General features: G+C 46.4%; 1 protein-coding gene across 1 annotated transcript; it reads left to right on the top strand.

Annotated features, from left to right (window-relative positions):
- Window positions 1-13739: 13739 nt before the first annotated feature.
- ADAM30 (ADAM metallopeptidase domain 30) lies at window positions 13740-16174 on the top strand. Its single transcript, XM_004582125.4, has one exon. It carries the CDS (start codon window positions 13889-13891, stop codon window positions 16067-16069), a length of 2181 nt encoding a protein of 726 aa, XP_004582182.4. The 5' UTR covers window positions 13740-13888; the 3' UTR covers window positions 16070-16174.
- The last annotated feature ends 323 nt before the right edge of the window (window positions 16175-16497 follow it).

The raw sequence follows: 16497 nt of genomic DNA on the forward strand, positions 1-16497 counted from the left end.
TCCCATTCAGCTCCCTGCTTGTGGCCTGGGAAGACAGTTAAGCATGGTCCAAAGCCTTGGGCCCCTGCACCTGCATGGGCGACCTGGAAGAGGCTCCAAGCTCCTGGCTTTGGATTGGCTCAGAGGGAGTAAATCATTGGCTGGATAATCTTCTCTGTCTCTCCTTCTCACTGTATATCTGAATTTCCAATAAAAATAAAATAAATCTTGAAAAACAATGGCCCAGATTGAGACAGAAGATACTTCCAATCACACAGGAAATCACAACTGCCCTGATCTCTTTTTCCATAGAGTCCTTTGCCTTTTTTGATTTGTAATTACATGAAACAACGTTGTATGTACACTTTTGTGTCTAATTTTTTTTCTCTCGAGTCTTTCATGATTCATCCTCATTGTTGCCTATATTATTTAGTAACTCTTTTCTAATGCTAAGTAGCATTTCATGACATGATGATAGCACAAGCTACTTGTTGTTCCTTTTATTGGAATATTTGTTACACATGTGAGGGTGTTGCAGTCCCTGTGGACCTCCCATCGGGATGCAGAGGGTTGGGGTAGGGGGAAGGTGGATGAGCACCCTGATTCAGTTTTCTTTGCTGTGTCCACCTGCTCATTGCTGTCACACTACATCAGTGTCCAGGGATGGAAATGCTTGTTGCCTTCGAGGCCCTGATGTGGGGAAGAATGTTCCAAGGCTGTTACTTGAGTGATCTTGATTGTCCTTAAAAGTTGTTGCTTCAGTGCACTAGAGGTAAGGAATTTCTTTTAAGGCCTGTTGGCTTTCCTTGTCTATTCATTGTGACCACAGACCTAGGTGCTGGCCTGGCACGTTGTCAAGCCTGTTCCTTCCATCTTTTGATGAGATACTCAGAAGTCTTCTGTTGCCTTAGATGAGCCGGCTATTTTGTCTTTCATATTCAACTGGATATGCTCTGCATTCTTACATGAGGATTGGCACCTGAGGTGGCCCAGTCCTGCAATATGTGCTCCCGGGTTGAATCACTTACCTATGTGATTTTCCCTGAGTTCAGAGATTTAGTTGGGAAGTCCCCTAAGAATCCTCACCCATGAGGACCTTGGACCTTCTTCTCATGTGAGTCAGTTGGTGCAGGTCTGCCCCCAGCTCTGGTGTCTGTGGACGGATGTTTTGACCTGACCCAGGGAGGCCTCCTCCCTTCCGATCCACTCTATCTCCACTCCTTGATTACCTGTGTGTGCAGTGGCCCAGTCCATGGAAGCCCCCAATAAATCATTTTATATGTGTTAAACAAGCCCTCACTGACCCTCATTCCAACCCATCTCCAGCCCCAATTCCCTAGCAATGCACAGCCCTCCACATGTGTGTGGTGGCAGTGATGGCAGTGGTGTGGCAACTCTGCTGCCACACTAGTGTAGTTAACACAGGGTTGGCATTAACCAGGCCCAGAATGCCCATCAGCTACTGGCTGATTTTCTCCCAGCTTGTTACTATTCTTGGTATTCATTTATAGTTGATTTCCGGAGGCCTGATCCGGCTGACTCGAGAGCTTGCAAAGGATGCGTTGATCGGCGAGACAATAAGAAGAGAAGAGGCAGAGGAGGCATGGGCCATTACAGCTTCATGCTCATAAAGGACAACTCAGAAAAGTTGCTTTCTTTATTTATGCACAAATCATCACAAGCTTTTGCATAACATCCAATTGTTTCATTTTTTCTTCATGGTTAAGAGAATACAAAAACAATCCTAAAAAAATATTATTTTACTTCAAAGAAAACATTTTCAACAAACCATTACTCATTCAAACCTGCAGTCACCCGGCTGAAGCCAGGAACTCCATGATTGGCAGCACATGCGGTTACATAGTGACTAGTGGTTTACTTATATTCAAAATCAATTTTTACTAAACACAAACTAATATTTCTTAAAATATTAAGAGTACAGAGTTAAAAGAAAAGATCGCAAATGAAAGGAATTTATAAAATCATATAACATAGATTCTTTGCTAAATCTTATAATTAAATCATGCATTAATTACCATCACCTTCACCTAGTGCTGATTCAATTGTTTTTTGTTCTTAGTGTTGATTTAATTGTTTGTTGTTGTTCTTTTGTTAAGGGCAGTGAAAGGGATCAAGGCAACTCAGTCAATCTACAAACAGAGGGCCTTTACAAGAAACTTCCTTTTATCTTTATAAACTGTTTTCTTTCCCTAAATATAAGTGCCAATATAAGGTTGAGATTTTAAGTCATTTTTGGGGGGGTTCACATTTGTTTCCCTTTAGAAGATGCCCCATATACTTTTTGCTTTCTCTGGTGGGAAACCAAAATGTGTCATATCATGTGATGTAACAGTTGGAGGCGCATGGTAAACAAACTCTTTGTACCTCCATGATTGCCATCTGTTTCAAGATATTATCAAGTCATTTCTTAAGGAAAACATTACTTATATTAGGGCAAGCTTCAGGACAAAGGTGGGTACATAACAGGATGTTTGGAGACATTGTGGGCTCAATTGTACTATAGTATACTTTTAGCTGTGTGTCATAGCCTTACGTCACTAAAGATATTTTTGTCATAACATGATTGATCAGTTTGAGGTGTTATACCAGGTATAGGGATCATTTCACATTAGCAGAAAAACAACAACACCCTCAGGAAAATTCTATGAAACATCAGAGAGGTGATTGAGTGTCCATACAATGGGGTGAGGCAGCAATGAGGTGACTAGAGACATTCCGCTGGGCCTTGCCACGCAGCCAGAAACTCCTCGTAGCCTTGCTAACCGAGGAGTGGTGCTCATCACACACCCATGCCATACGACTCAACTGCATGGCTCTCCACAGTTGATGGATACTCTCATTTCTAATTAAAGCTGTTGTGAACATTCTTTTACAATCTTGATAGATGTATGGTTTTATTTCATGTCAAGGAGCAGGATCTTTTTCATCATTGGTAAGCATATATTTATGTTTGTTGGAAACTGAGGATTTGTTTCACAGACATGGAGTTCCAAGTGCCCCATATCCTCAGTAATACTTCGCAGTGTCAGCCTTTTGAAACGTCATGTTTTAATTCAGAAAGTAAGATAATCATTTCATGTGCTATGACTTATCACAAAGGGATTAAAAACTTCCCAACTATCAACAAAGTGAAAAGGTAACCCACTGAATGGAGTAGGGGATTATTTGCAAATTATATATCTCATAAGGGATTAACATCCAGAACATATGGATAACCCTAAGAACTCAACAACAACAAAATAAACAATTCACTATGGAGCTAAACCCATACTCTCGTGTTTATTGCAGTGTTATTCACCACAGCTGAGATACGGAGCAAATCCACAGGTCCATGAGTGGATGGGTGGGTAAAGAAAATGTGGATATACACAGTGAACCTCTGTTCAGCCCCCCAAAAGAAGGAAATTCTGCCTTTTTAAACAACATGAATGAAAGCGAAAGACATTACATTGCATGAAACTGATCAGGCGCAGAAAGAAACCTATTGAATGATCTCATTCATACACATCTGTATCTATAATAAAGTTGATCTCATAGAAGTACGGGGCGGAATGCTGGTTACCAGGAGAAGGGGAGTCAGGATAGGATGATTGGGAAGATGTTAGTTAAAATGTGCAAAATCACAGTTGGGTTGGAGGAACAAGTTCACCTGCTATTGTATAGCAGGTGACTGCAGTTCATAATAAATTATGTTCTTGGAAAAAAAATATATTGACAATTTGCTCAACAGAGAAAGCTTCTTCTTGTCTCTTTGGAGGGTGATGTCACCTTTTCAATCATTCTCTGGTCATTCTTCAGGTAAGAATTTGATGGGATTGGTGCTTGTGGCATAGAGAGTTAAGTGGCTACCTGTAGTGTCGGTGTCCCATGTGGGCTGGTGCTGTCCCAACCCAAGTCCTGGCTGCTTTACTTCCAATCCAGTTTCCTGCACATGGTCTGGGAAAGTAGCAAAAGCTGGCGCAACTCCTTGGATCCGTGCGCTTACATGTGGGAGACCCTGAAGAAGCTCTTGTCTCTTGCTTTGGCCTGGCCCAACCATGGCTGTCATAGCCATCTGGAGACTGAACCAGTGGATGAAAAATCTCTCTTTTTTAAGCCCAGCGGTGTGGCCTAGCAGCTAAAGTCCTCGCCTTGAACGCCCCAGGATCCCATATGGGCGCTGGTTCTAATCCCAGCAGTTCCACTTCCCATCCAGCTCCCTGCTTGTGGCCTGGGAAAGCAGTTGAGGACGGCCCAAAGCTTTGGGACCCTACACCCACGTGGGAGACCTGAAGGAGATTCCTGGCTCCTGGCTTCGGATCGGCACAGCTCCAGCCATTGGACTCACTTGGGGAGTGAATCATCAGACGGAAGACCTTCCTCTCTATCTGCTCTCCTCTCTGTATATGTGACTTTCCAATAAAAATAAATGAATCTTTAAAAAAAACTATAAAAATCTCTCTCTCTCTCTCTCTGTCTTTCAAATAAATAACACGTATCTCTTTAAAAAAGAATTTTAAGACCTTTTTAAAATTGTTCTAGGTTTAAAATGAGCAAATCTTATGTCATTATTGAAAGGTTTTGCATTTGTGACCTTTTTCAGATGATATACTTTATAATATGCAAGTTTGTGAGCTGTCTCCTCCCTTTAGGTACACATCAGAAGAGCAAACATTAGGCCAGGAAACAGATGGTCATAATGTTGGTTTGATGCTTGCAAGCACAGATATCTGAGACCCTCTTATCTGAAACAGCCCCGTGAATGCAAACACAGAGCAGGCAAGGATTGTTCATCAGCTACTATAGGATATGCGCTTCCCACACTAAGGAGCTGAAAAGGAACCAGAGTTACAGAATGGGAGAGGGGAACCCAGAGACAGCCCAGTGCCTCTTCTAATACCACACGTGGGGAGTTGGTGGACCTGGAGCAGAGCTGGACCTGGCTGCTATGCTCATAGTTGACTCAAGATCATCACCATTAGACATCTGTTTGCAGTGCAAGAGAAATCCATCCTGGTCAAGTTCAAGCGAGCTTATTGAAAGAAGTGACTCTGGTCTGACCCTTGCGGGCCTTGACTGGAGAAGCAGAGCTGCTGGCAGCCGAGGCTGCCGCTGGCCTGGGGTCACATAGTGTGTGGCTCTGCACATTCATTCTCCCCCCTTGCTTCTTTACTTAGTCTGGCATTCTCCGTGTATTTTTTTTTAAGATTTATTCAGTTTATTACAAAGTCAGATATACAGAGAGAGGAGAGACAGAGAGGAAGATCTTCCATCTGATGATTCACTCCCCAAGTGAGCCGCAACGGCCAGTGCGCGCCAATCCGAAGCCGGGAACCAGGAACCTCTTCCGGGTCTCCCACGCGGGTGCAGGGTCCCAAGGCTTTGGGCCGTCCTTGACTGCTTTCCCAGGCCACAAGCAGGGAGCTGGATGGGAAGTGGAACTGCTGGGATTAGAACTGGAGCTCATATGGGATCCTGGGGCGTTCAAGGCGAGGACTTTAGCTGCTAGGCCACGCCGCCGGGCCCCGTGTATTTTTTTTGAAGATTTATTTATTTTTATTGGAAAGTCAGATTTACAGAGAGAAGGGACAGAAAGATCTTCTGTCCTCTGGTGCACTCCCCAAGTGGCTGCAATGGCCAGGAGCTTCGTCTGGGTCTCCCACATGTGTGCAGGGTCCCAGGGCTTTGGGCTGTCCTCTGCTTGTTTCCCAGGCTACAGGCAGGTAGCTGGATGGGAAGTAGAGCAGCCGGGACATGAACTTGTGCCCATATGGGATACCGGTGGATGCGAGGTGAAGATCTTAGCCACTAGACTACAATGCTGGGCCCTCTCCATGTATTTTTAAAGATCTATTTGTTTATTTGAAAGGCAGAGTTACAGAAAGGGGGGTCTTGGATTGGTGGCACAGAGACAGAGAGACCTTCTTTCTATTGGCTCACTCCCCCATGATGGCCAGAGCAGAGCCAGACTGAAGGTGGGAGCCAGGAGCTTCTCCCTGGTCTCACACATGGGAGCAGGGACCCAAGCTCTGTGGACCATCCTTCACTGCCTTTCTAGGCACATTAGCAGGGAGCTGGACCAGAAAGAGAGCCACCAGGACTCGAACTAGAGCCCATATGGGATGCTGGTGTCACAGGTAAAGCTTTACTCACTATACATCAACACTGACCCCTTTCTGTGTATTCAACATATTACTGTACATGGCTGCCCACCCTCACTGCTATCTGACACTCTAGGGCATATCGAAAAAGTGTAAAAACATGTTGAAATCGTATTTATTGGAATGATACCTCAAAATTCAGTGTCTTGACTAACTCTAGGCTTCGTGCATTATGCTGCACTTTCTTTTTTGAGCATGAACCCAGATTTTGGGAGAATTTCACCTCAGTCTCCTCTCTGCCCTGACAAGGCTAATGATAGATTTACTGGGTAGGATTCCTGTGCCTGACCACATACATTTAATACATGCAAAACAGGTACAAGAGCAGGAGACATGCTCTTCCCTCAGGCACTAAGCCATGTGGGGCACTGGGTACAGTGGTGAGGATGCCACCAGGCGGGGCCCAGGTTGCCTGGCCCGGGGTTCATGTTCCAGCCTGTAAGAACAAAAGAACTGGTCCTCCTCGGTGTAATGGATGGAGTACTGGATGGCAGACCACAGTGCACATAGAGGATATGGTAGCCCATTGAGGCCTGCAGAGGACATTGCTGCCAGAGCAGAGAATGGAGAACAGAGCACATGGTCAACCACCCCAGCCAAATGATGACAGCAAATATCTGGGTGAATAGAGACTCAAGGGTGACTGTGTCAGCCAATGGACATTGGAAGGGTTTCCTCATCCATGGATCGGCAAAATCGACAGCATTTCAGAACTATCATATCCACCTCGGCAGAACCCTCGGAGCGTGCACCACATTGGGACCCTGGGCTGATATCAGGTGGCCGTTCCCCATCCTTGGATACTGGGATGATTGGAAGGCTGGGTATGGCTTCTCCCGTTATCTTCCTCCTTCCCCTAGAAATGAGAAGAAATAGAAAGTTTGAAAAAATTATCATACTTACCTCTCCCTAATACTGGACACTTCCCACCCTGAAATATTATCTAAAATAAAAACAGGAAGCTGCCGCCAAGGCACCTGCATGCCATGCTGGAGTGCCTGGGTTTGAGCCTCAGTTCTGCTCTCTGTTCTGGTTTCCTGCTCAGGTGCACCCTGAGAGGCAGCAGGTCAAAGCTCACGTGCTTGGGTCCCTGCCACCCACACAGGGGACCTGGATTGGCTCTGAGGCAGTTGGGAACGAACCAGCAGATAAGAGTTCTCTCTGTCTCTCTGCGTCTAAAATACATAACTAGATAAAAAGAATGGCATGGGTAGGGACACACCAGCACCCATGACACGGTCCCATGGTGTCTCTCTCCTGCAGGCTGGAGGTAATGGTGGGAGATGCAGTCACACGCTTGCCTTCCCTGAGGCCAGGGTGACCAACAGGATTCTGGATGAGCAGGGGCCAGGTGGTGACACTTTCTTGTCTAGACACGAGGTGAGTATAATAGGGTGAGAGGCAGGGACAATGTTAGGTGATTTGCTAGTTGGAATGAAAATAGTGAGAAGTCGCTGTGTTTTAGCCATTGTAACTAAATACCCAAAACGAACTCATTACAAAGGAAAGGGAAGCTTAACTAGCTCACAGTTTTGGAGGCTAACTGTCCAAATGCCAAATACAGGTTCCTGTGCTGGATGGCAGAGTGTGAGTGCCAGGAGGATCACATGGTGAACCAGGAAGCCTGAAGAGCGAGTGCCTAGCTCAGACTGATACAACAGTGTATCTTGAAACTACCTTCTGGAGGACTTGCCAGCAGGCCCCATCTCCTGGAGCTTCCACCGTCTCTCAACTACATCACCCTAGGAGCCATACTTTTGATACACAGGCCTTTGGGACACATTCAACATCCAAACCATTACATAAACTGTCACGATCCTCCTCGAGTCCTCAAATGTCCTGTCCATATCACAATGCAGAACGCATTCATTCCATCCCCAGGAGTCCCAAAGTGCCCAAGTTCCAGCATTGCTCTAAAGTCCAAGTTCAAAGTCTCTGGGATTCAAGGCCAAGCCTCTTAGCTCCCCTGAAAAACCAAAAACGTGATACAATTCTAAGATATGATTGTGGGACAGACACTGGATAAATCTTCCTATTCCAAAGATAGGGACATTAGAAAGGAGGACGAGGGCCCAGGGCAGTAGCCTAGCGGCTAAAGTCCTTACCTTGAATGCACCAGGATCCCATATGGGCATCAGTTCTAATTCCAGCAGTCCTGCTTCCCATCCAGCTCCCTGCTTGTGGCCTGGGAAAGCAGTAGAGGACAACCCAAAGCCTTGGGACCCTGCACCTGTGTGGAAGACCTGGAAGATGTTCCTGGCTCCTGGCTTTGGATCAGAGCAGCTCCAGCTTGGAGAGTGAATCAACAGATGGAAGATCTTCCTCTCTGTCTCTTCTCCTCTCTGTGTATCTGACTTCGCAATAAAAATAAGTAAATCTAAAAAAAAAAAAAAAAAAAGAGGCTGAACATCCGCGAAAAAACCTGAAACTTCACAGGGTGAACATTAAATCCTCATCCTCTGTATTCTCCCTCCAGGCCACATGGTGTCAGGGCTGCCCCGGTTTACGGTTTCATTGGCTGTGGTCCCTGCAGCTGCTGTCTAGGGCTGCATCCGAGGCCCACGGCTCTCCATGTTTGGTATGGCATATTGCTGGCCATGTCAACTTCCCCTCTGTGCTCCACCGTCACAGCTCTCGGACCCCATGCAGCCCCATTGTTTGGCTGCACAGCCACGACCCCAGCTTCAGAAAAGAAATCTGTGAGAAACTTCTTCCCAAACAGACCTGTGCAATCAGAAAAACTCCAAGTCTAGGAAACAAAGACGACTGAGGCACCGGAGTGGGAATTTCTGATCTCTTCTCTAGTTCATAAACTTGGACATGCTCATCTGGAGGAAGGATGGCCCTCCAAATGCTTTCACGAACAGATGTTTTCCATCTTCCCCCAGGCCTCCACTGGAGGGCTTGCAGCATCTGTGCAGTGCCTGAGGGAGGGAAGCATCTGACATCAGCTTCTGAGAGTCCAACTCTAAGTATGCTACGACCTGGGCACTGTGGCAGCCATGAACACACAGCTGGCCAACGGCCCCCTACTGGGCTCCGATTCTGCATTTTCTGACTCTTCCCATGGTTCTATACTAGCTCAGGAGGAAGAAGTTCTCCAACAAAACAGCCTTGGTGGATCCTGAGGACTGTAGAAAATGTCACATTGGAAGCTGGCAGTGCGGTGGCCATCCCATATGGGCACGGGTTTGTCTTCAACAAAGCCTTAACGGAAAACTCGAAACACAAGCACACACCCCTTGAAACACAAACATACACTCCTTGATCAAAATTCATAATTTCAAAGCATAGCATAACACTAAAAAAAAAAGCGATTTCTACTCAAGGAAAGCTAAGAATTCACAAAAGTCATACACAAGGCAAATAACAAAATATTACATTGTAAATTGTGGATAATATTTTGAGTTTGAACGAAAGTTTTACAAGTAAGAGATCATAAAGAACAGAAAACATGAAGTAATAAGTGCTACTGATGATCTCTAAAATGGTAAAAGACAGAACAACAAAAATTGGAAGCTGGGAAATGTAAACAAGGACATCACTATGTTTCAAAGCTGGGTGTCCCAAGGGAATTTTCATGGTCCTAAAAACTTTCCAAAATGACAAAAGGAAACCTATGTTTTCAGAAGCTTGTTCTTTCCTTTCTTTTTAAAAACTTCGCTTATTTAAAAGGCACAATTGAAGAGGGAGAGTCAAGGAGAGCTCTTTCATCCATTGGTTCATTCACCGAATGACCCCAGTGGTTAAGGTTTGGCCAGGCAGAAGCCAGGAGCTTCCCAAATCTCCTGAGTGCAGGGTCCTAAACACTTGGACCATCCTCTACTGCTTTCCCAGGCACATCAGCAGGGAGCTGGATCAGAAATGGAGCAGCTGGGATTTGAACCATGCTCTTAATGGATGAAGGCATCATAGGTAGTGGCTTAACCAGTGCACTGCAAACACTAAAATTCAAATCCATAGTCTTTAGTATCTGAGGAATTACCACCCAGTACATTCATAGTTAATTTGTTTATGTTGCTGTTTTTAGGGCTAGGTTCTAAGACCTGACATGGTAATTGTCCTCAATGTGTGTAGGAGGACATACATAAAACTCTGAACTATTTGGAGAAAGTCTTCCTCTGTCATAGCCAGCACAGTTCACCTTTGGTCACCACAGAGTGTGAGGGGCTCTGTCCCCTCACACCGTCACAGTCAATTCTCTGCAGGCACTCCATGGCCTCTCACCCAGTCCCCACACTGTTTGTCCAGAGATGACACAGTTCCCAGGGAATAAGTGTTGCTTCTCATAGGACTGGCCCCGTGCCAGGTGCCTGCTAGGAGCTCCAGCTATGACTCACATTTCTGATCCACTGGTTATCCATTAGGGTCTCCATGACGTCCTCTGTGGATTTGATGAATTTGCTAGAGTGACTCATGCAACTCGGGAAAACCTTTTACTGATGGTTATCAACTTATTATCTTGTGTGTAAATGATATTACAAAGGAAGCATATGAGCAGACAGATGGGCAAGGTGTGGGGAGAGCGCTCCACCCTTCCCAGTGTCCACCCTCTGGAAATGTCCCGTGTCCAGCTCTGTGAAAGAGCCTCTGAACACAGACTTTCCAGAGTTCTGTGGTGTTGTGAGGAGTGCTTTGCTGCGGTATGGCTCTTGCGATCCATGTGATGATGCTTTGCCAATGCTATTTTCATTTTTAGCTTATTCTTATGAAACAGGCTATAACTGGGCCAGCTACCTAGCTGACAGTCCCCTTTAACATCTGGGCATTGACCACTGTGTGCTCATATGCAAATGAGAGTGTTGACAGCTGGAATAGTTCCCTCCAAAATTGATATCTGGAGACTGAGATGACCTACCTTCTGGTATCTTGCTGTGACTGTGACATGGTGTGAATAGGCACAAATGTTTAGGTCTAACTGAATTTGAGTTTAGCCAGTCCTGCAAGGTAATGCTCTCTCTCTTTACCTAACAGTCTAAAACACCCGCCTTCCCAGGATGCAATTGCATCTAGTTTGGGACAAGAAAGGACGAGGCACCATGATAACAAAATGGATATTAAACTCCACGTGGAGGTACCCTAAAACATCCTGGATGGCTTCAAGCATGTTAAGTCCTCAACCTGTTTAGGCAATTGAAGCACCACCCTCTACCTCATAAAAGACTGTTAGAATGGAGCAGGGAGCCCTCTTTATGTCCAATCATGGTTGGGGTGCTCTTCATTCTCTTTCTCTCTCAGCAGCCCCTGAGCCCATGGTGGGTGTTTCCTCCACGTGGGTAGCCCACACTCACCTGTGAATGCATGTTCATCATTTTGCCTTTTAAATACATCCTATTATCACTTGCACATCTATGTGTGCTTTTAATTAGAATTCCTATCTCCGTTGGCAGGTGGATAAGAACCTGGATTTAAAAAGAAGTTACTAGACCCATGTCAATTCCACTCAACTTCCATTCTGAAAACACAGCAGCCCCTCTAGAGCCTTGTGCTGGTGACTGCATTGTTAGCACTCCCCACCCATGTGAGCGCTACGTTGAAGGGACTGACTCTCCACATCATTTGATGATTTCTCCTGTGAGTATGGTTTGGTTGGCTAAACTCTTTGGTGTTGAGTTAGTTATTACCAGCGTGAGTAATTTTCTTTTACCTACAATTTCATAGATTCCTTTTGCCTATGCTACATTTCTGTGTATTAGGAACATTCAGACTGTCATTTCATAAAAGATGCAATATAAAATAAGACCATTTGTCTTGAAAGAAAAATGATCTTGGAAGTTAAATAGTACCCAGGTGTTGGGGCAAGCAGACCACCCAACTGAACAATCCTGAGAGACAGACTTCATTCAGCAAGCAGAGTTGATTCAGTCAGCAGTGACCTACTCAACCTTCAACCTCCAACCTCCAGTTGACCAGGCCCAGCCTGAGCCAAGCCAGGCAGATTCAATGCTCATTACTCCAGGTATTTGAAGGATTTCATGAGCTACATGTCAGGAAAAGGGGACTAAGACCAAATAGATATTTCATAATATTGTAATAACTGTTTCATAACACAGGCTGACATTGAAAACATGCTTATACTTATTGAATACAATGCCTTGCCCGACAGGGACCTGGGACTGGACTGCAGAAGTCATCCAACAAGCATTTCCTTGTCTCTGCTCTGCAGATTGGTCCCTCCTTGGCCGACAAGAGGATGCTGACTGGGCCCGGTGGCATGGCCTAGCGGCTAAAGTCCTTGCCTTGAACGTGCCGGAATCCCATATGGGTGCCGGTTCTAATTCCAGCAGCCCTGCTTCCCATCCAGCTCCCTGCTTGTGGCCTGGGAAAGCAGTCAAGGACGGTCCAAAGCCTTGGGACCCTGCATCCACATTGGAGACCTGGAAGAAGTTCCTGGCTCCTGGCTTCGGATCGGCGCAGCACTGGATGTTGCATTCACTTGGGGAGTGAATCATCGGACGGAAGATCTTCCTCCCTGTCTTTCCTCCTCTCTGTATATCTGACATTCCAAAAAAAAAAAAAAAAAAAAAGGATGCTGACTGAGTTGCAAGCCCCTGGTGGAGTGGTTTACCGGAAACCACCTGAAAGTAGGGCTAATCTACCTACTGATAGAAACACTGTACCTTTATGTGACTCCATATTACACGAAAGAATCACAACTGGGAAGTCATGTGCAGGGACAGGCTCCTGGCACAGGCAATCAAGCTGCTGCTTGAAACAGTTCACATCAGAGAGCCTGGGTTTAGTCTCACCTTTGCTTTTGATCCAAGTTTCTGCTGATGCACACTGTGGAAGGTAGTAGGTGATGGCTTATGTAATCGATGTAGTACTGACTCCTGGCTTCAGCCAGGGCCAGCTCAGTCTGTTTATGGTCATTTGGGGAACAGCACAGCTCCACAGGCTTTGGTTGCAGAGAGAGAGAGAGAGACGAACTAAGTTCGTAGAGCAAAGCAGGTGTGCAATGTAATCAATGACGTCATTATCCAGGGATCAATACCTGGGCTTGCACCCCAGTTTTGTTCCTCATGGCAGAGGAGTACATCCTGCTGGATGGCTCAAGGGCCTGGTCGCGTCCTTCCATGTGCGAGACCTGGATTGAGTTCTAGACTCTTAGTTTTGATCTGGCCCTAAAACTGTTTTATTTGGGAAGTTAACTGGTAGATGGAAGATAGCTGGGTGGGAGGAAGGGGTGGGGGGTGGAGAGTCCGTACTGGTATCCCCAGCAGCGTTCAGACTCACAGGTTTTGATGAGTCTTCATTTTTGCAGTAAACAACGTTGGTGGAAAATTTGGATTCAACAAGTCCACCGAGGAGGGATCTGTTGATGACTGAATTTCAACTTGGATGTCCTAGGGAGTTTAGCCACAGGCTGAAAGGGCAGGCGGTGTGGTGACAGGGAGAGCCTTGAAGGTGCTGTCTGTGGTTCCCCTGTTTCTGTCTCTTTCCCATTTCTGACGCTGGTTTCTGCCTCTCTCTACAGCAGGGGACGAACGCCTTTTTCCCCTTTTATACTCGTGCTATCTCTATTCATTTCCTCCACGTGCGCTCAACCGCATCAGTGGACGCACTGGATGCGTTGGCCCGGCGCGCGCTATGGGCGAAGTCAGCGGGATCTGCTGCGGGAGGCTGCGTTCCCTCAGCGCCGGCTCCGCCGCCTTCCACCGCGGTCCAAGGAGGTCTGAGCCACAGCGCTTGAGCTGCCCCCCAGCGTCGCCTGGCCCAGGGAACCGACGCTGAGTCCCGAGCAGACCATGACATCGACTCCAGCCCTGCTGGGCCGAGGCCACTCATTCCCGGTGCTCGTTCTGGCCATGCTCCTCTTGGACTCCCTGGGTGACAATTTAATCTTTCTCCCCGAATGGAGCTTTGACTCCTATGAAATCACCATCCCTGAGAAGCTGAGCTTCCGGGCGGGGAGGCAAGGTACGACTAGCCCCTTGTCCTACCTCCTGCAGTTAAGAGGCAAGAAGCATGTCCTCCACCTGTGGCCCAAGAAGCTTCTAATTCCGCGACACCTGCGTGTTTTCTCCTTCACCGAAGAGGGCGAGCTGCTGGAGGACCACCCGTATGTGCCTAAGGACTGTGCCTATCTGGGCTCAGTGGAAGAGGCAGAGGATTCGGATGCCACCCTCATTACCTGCATGGGGGGACTCCGAGGCGTACTGAACATTGATGCCAAACAGTACCAAATGGAGCCCCTCAAGGATGCTAACCATTTCGAACACGTCGTCTACCTCCTGAAGAAAGAGCCTTCCAGCAATCAGACCTGCGGCTTGACTGATGATGTGGTTCAACGTGAGACGCACCGCGGCAGAGCCGCTGAGAAGCTCAGAGACTATTCCACTTCTTACAAGCACCAGAAATATTTGGAGCTGCTCATGGTCTTCGATCAGGGGAGATACAAATTCGTGAACAGCAATCTTTCTCAAGTCGTAAGTGATGCCATTCTTTTGACTGCAATGATGGACACATACTTCCAAGAAATCAATGTGAGAATAACTTTGAAAGCTCTTGAAGTATGGACAGATTTTAACAAGGTGTATGTCGACTATCCTACTTTATCTGACGTTTTAAGCAGGTTCTTGGTATACAGACAGCACGATCTATATCCCCGACTTCCTTCTGACTGGACACATCTGTATGTCCACAGGAAGTACAGTGACGCTCTTGCTTGGTCCTGGGGTAAAGTGTGTTCTAAGATTGGCGCTGGATCCATAAGCACCTTTATGGGTAAAAATGTCCTTGGACCTGCCACCTGGACTACTCATGCAGTGGGCCATGCGTTGGGAATGCAACATGATGAAGAGTATTGCCAATGCAAGGGTAGGCATAGTTGCATCATGGGCACAGGGCGCACTGGGTTTAGTAATTGTAGTTACATCTTTTATATTAAATTCGTGTCTGTTGGAGCAAATTGTCTAAATAATATCCCAGGACTAAGTTATATGATTAAGAGATGTGGAAACAAAATTCTGGAAGACCGTGAGGAGTGTGATTGTGGCTCAAAGGAGGAATGTAAAACAGACCGGTGCTGTGAACCCAATTGTAAGCTAAAACATGGTGCCAGCTGTAGTACTGGCCTTTGCTGCCATGCCTGCGAGTTCCGTCCCTCTGGATATGTGTGTAGGCAGGAAGAAAATGAATGTGACCTTGCAGAGTATTGCAACGGGACCTCGGGGTTCTGTCCAAATGACATGTATAAGCAGGATGGAACCCCTTGCAAGTACCATGGCCGTTGTTTCAGAAAGGGGTGCCGGTCCAGATTTATGCAGTGCCAGAGTATTTTTGGACCCGATAGCTTGGAGGCTCCTGATCGGTGCTATGAAGCAGTTAATGTAGAGGGAAATCAGTATGGTAACTGTGAGATTATAGGAGTGAGTAGCTATAGGAAGTGTGATAAGGAGAACTCAATCTGTGGCAGGCTACAGTGTATCAATGTGAAAAGCATTCCTGATTTGCCTGAGCACACGACTTTAATTTCCACGTATCTGCGGCAAGACAACCTCATGTGCTGGGGTACAGGGTACCATTTGTCTATGGAACCGCTTGGAATCCCTGATGTGGGTGTGATAAATGATGGCACGTCTTGTGGGGAGGACAGGGTATGCTATAACAGAACATGCGTCAACAGCTCCGCCCTAAAGTTTGACTGTGTGCCTGAGAAGTGCAATGGCCGGGGTGTCTGTAACAATCATAAAAACTGCCACTGCATCTATGGCTGGGCCCCTCCCTTCTGCGAGGAGATGGGTTATGGAGGGAGCGTTGACAGTGGGTCCCCAAGACGGTCCAGAGATGACATGCCTGCGTCGGCTGAGACTATGTCCATTATGATGCTACGCCTGATTTTACTAGGTGCCTCCGTGATTGCTGTATTTTTCAGGCAAGTGATAATAAAATGGTGCACAGCCAATCCTGAAATGCCAAGAGAGTAAAAAACCCAAGGTAAATAAAGTCAGGAAGCCCATAGTAAAAGAAACCAAGTAATCCACAGTCATTTGATAACACAAGCTCAGTTACTTAACAAGCTAGCCCTTTGTCCAAAAGACGCTTCCTTCTTCTCCTGATACCTTTTAACCCACATCTATAATATAGGTCAACAAATAAATGTGATTCTTGCTTTGGAAATAAATCAGTGACTTTTATTCACCTAGCATGCACATGTCCTTCAGTTTGTGATCAAGTTTTCGGTATACCGAAAAAAATGTGATAAGGGTGTTTTGGAACATGCCACTCTGAGTGTGGGAGGATTCGAGATAGCACTGTTGGACAGGACAGCCTTTTCTCTCAGAATCCCAGCCAACACAGGTGTGGGCTGTCGTTTTCTCTGTCTGAACATCTGTGTGTGCACCCCAGAATGCAT

The sequence above is a fragment of the Ochotona princeps genome, chromosome 2 (assembly GCF_030435755.1).
Source record: "Ochotona princeps isolate mOchPri1 chromosome 2, mOchPri1.hap1, whole genome shotgun sequence".
NCBI lineage: Eukaryota > Metazoa > Chordata > Mammalia > Lagomorpha > Ochotonidae > Ochotona > Ochotona princeps.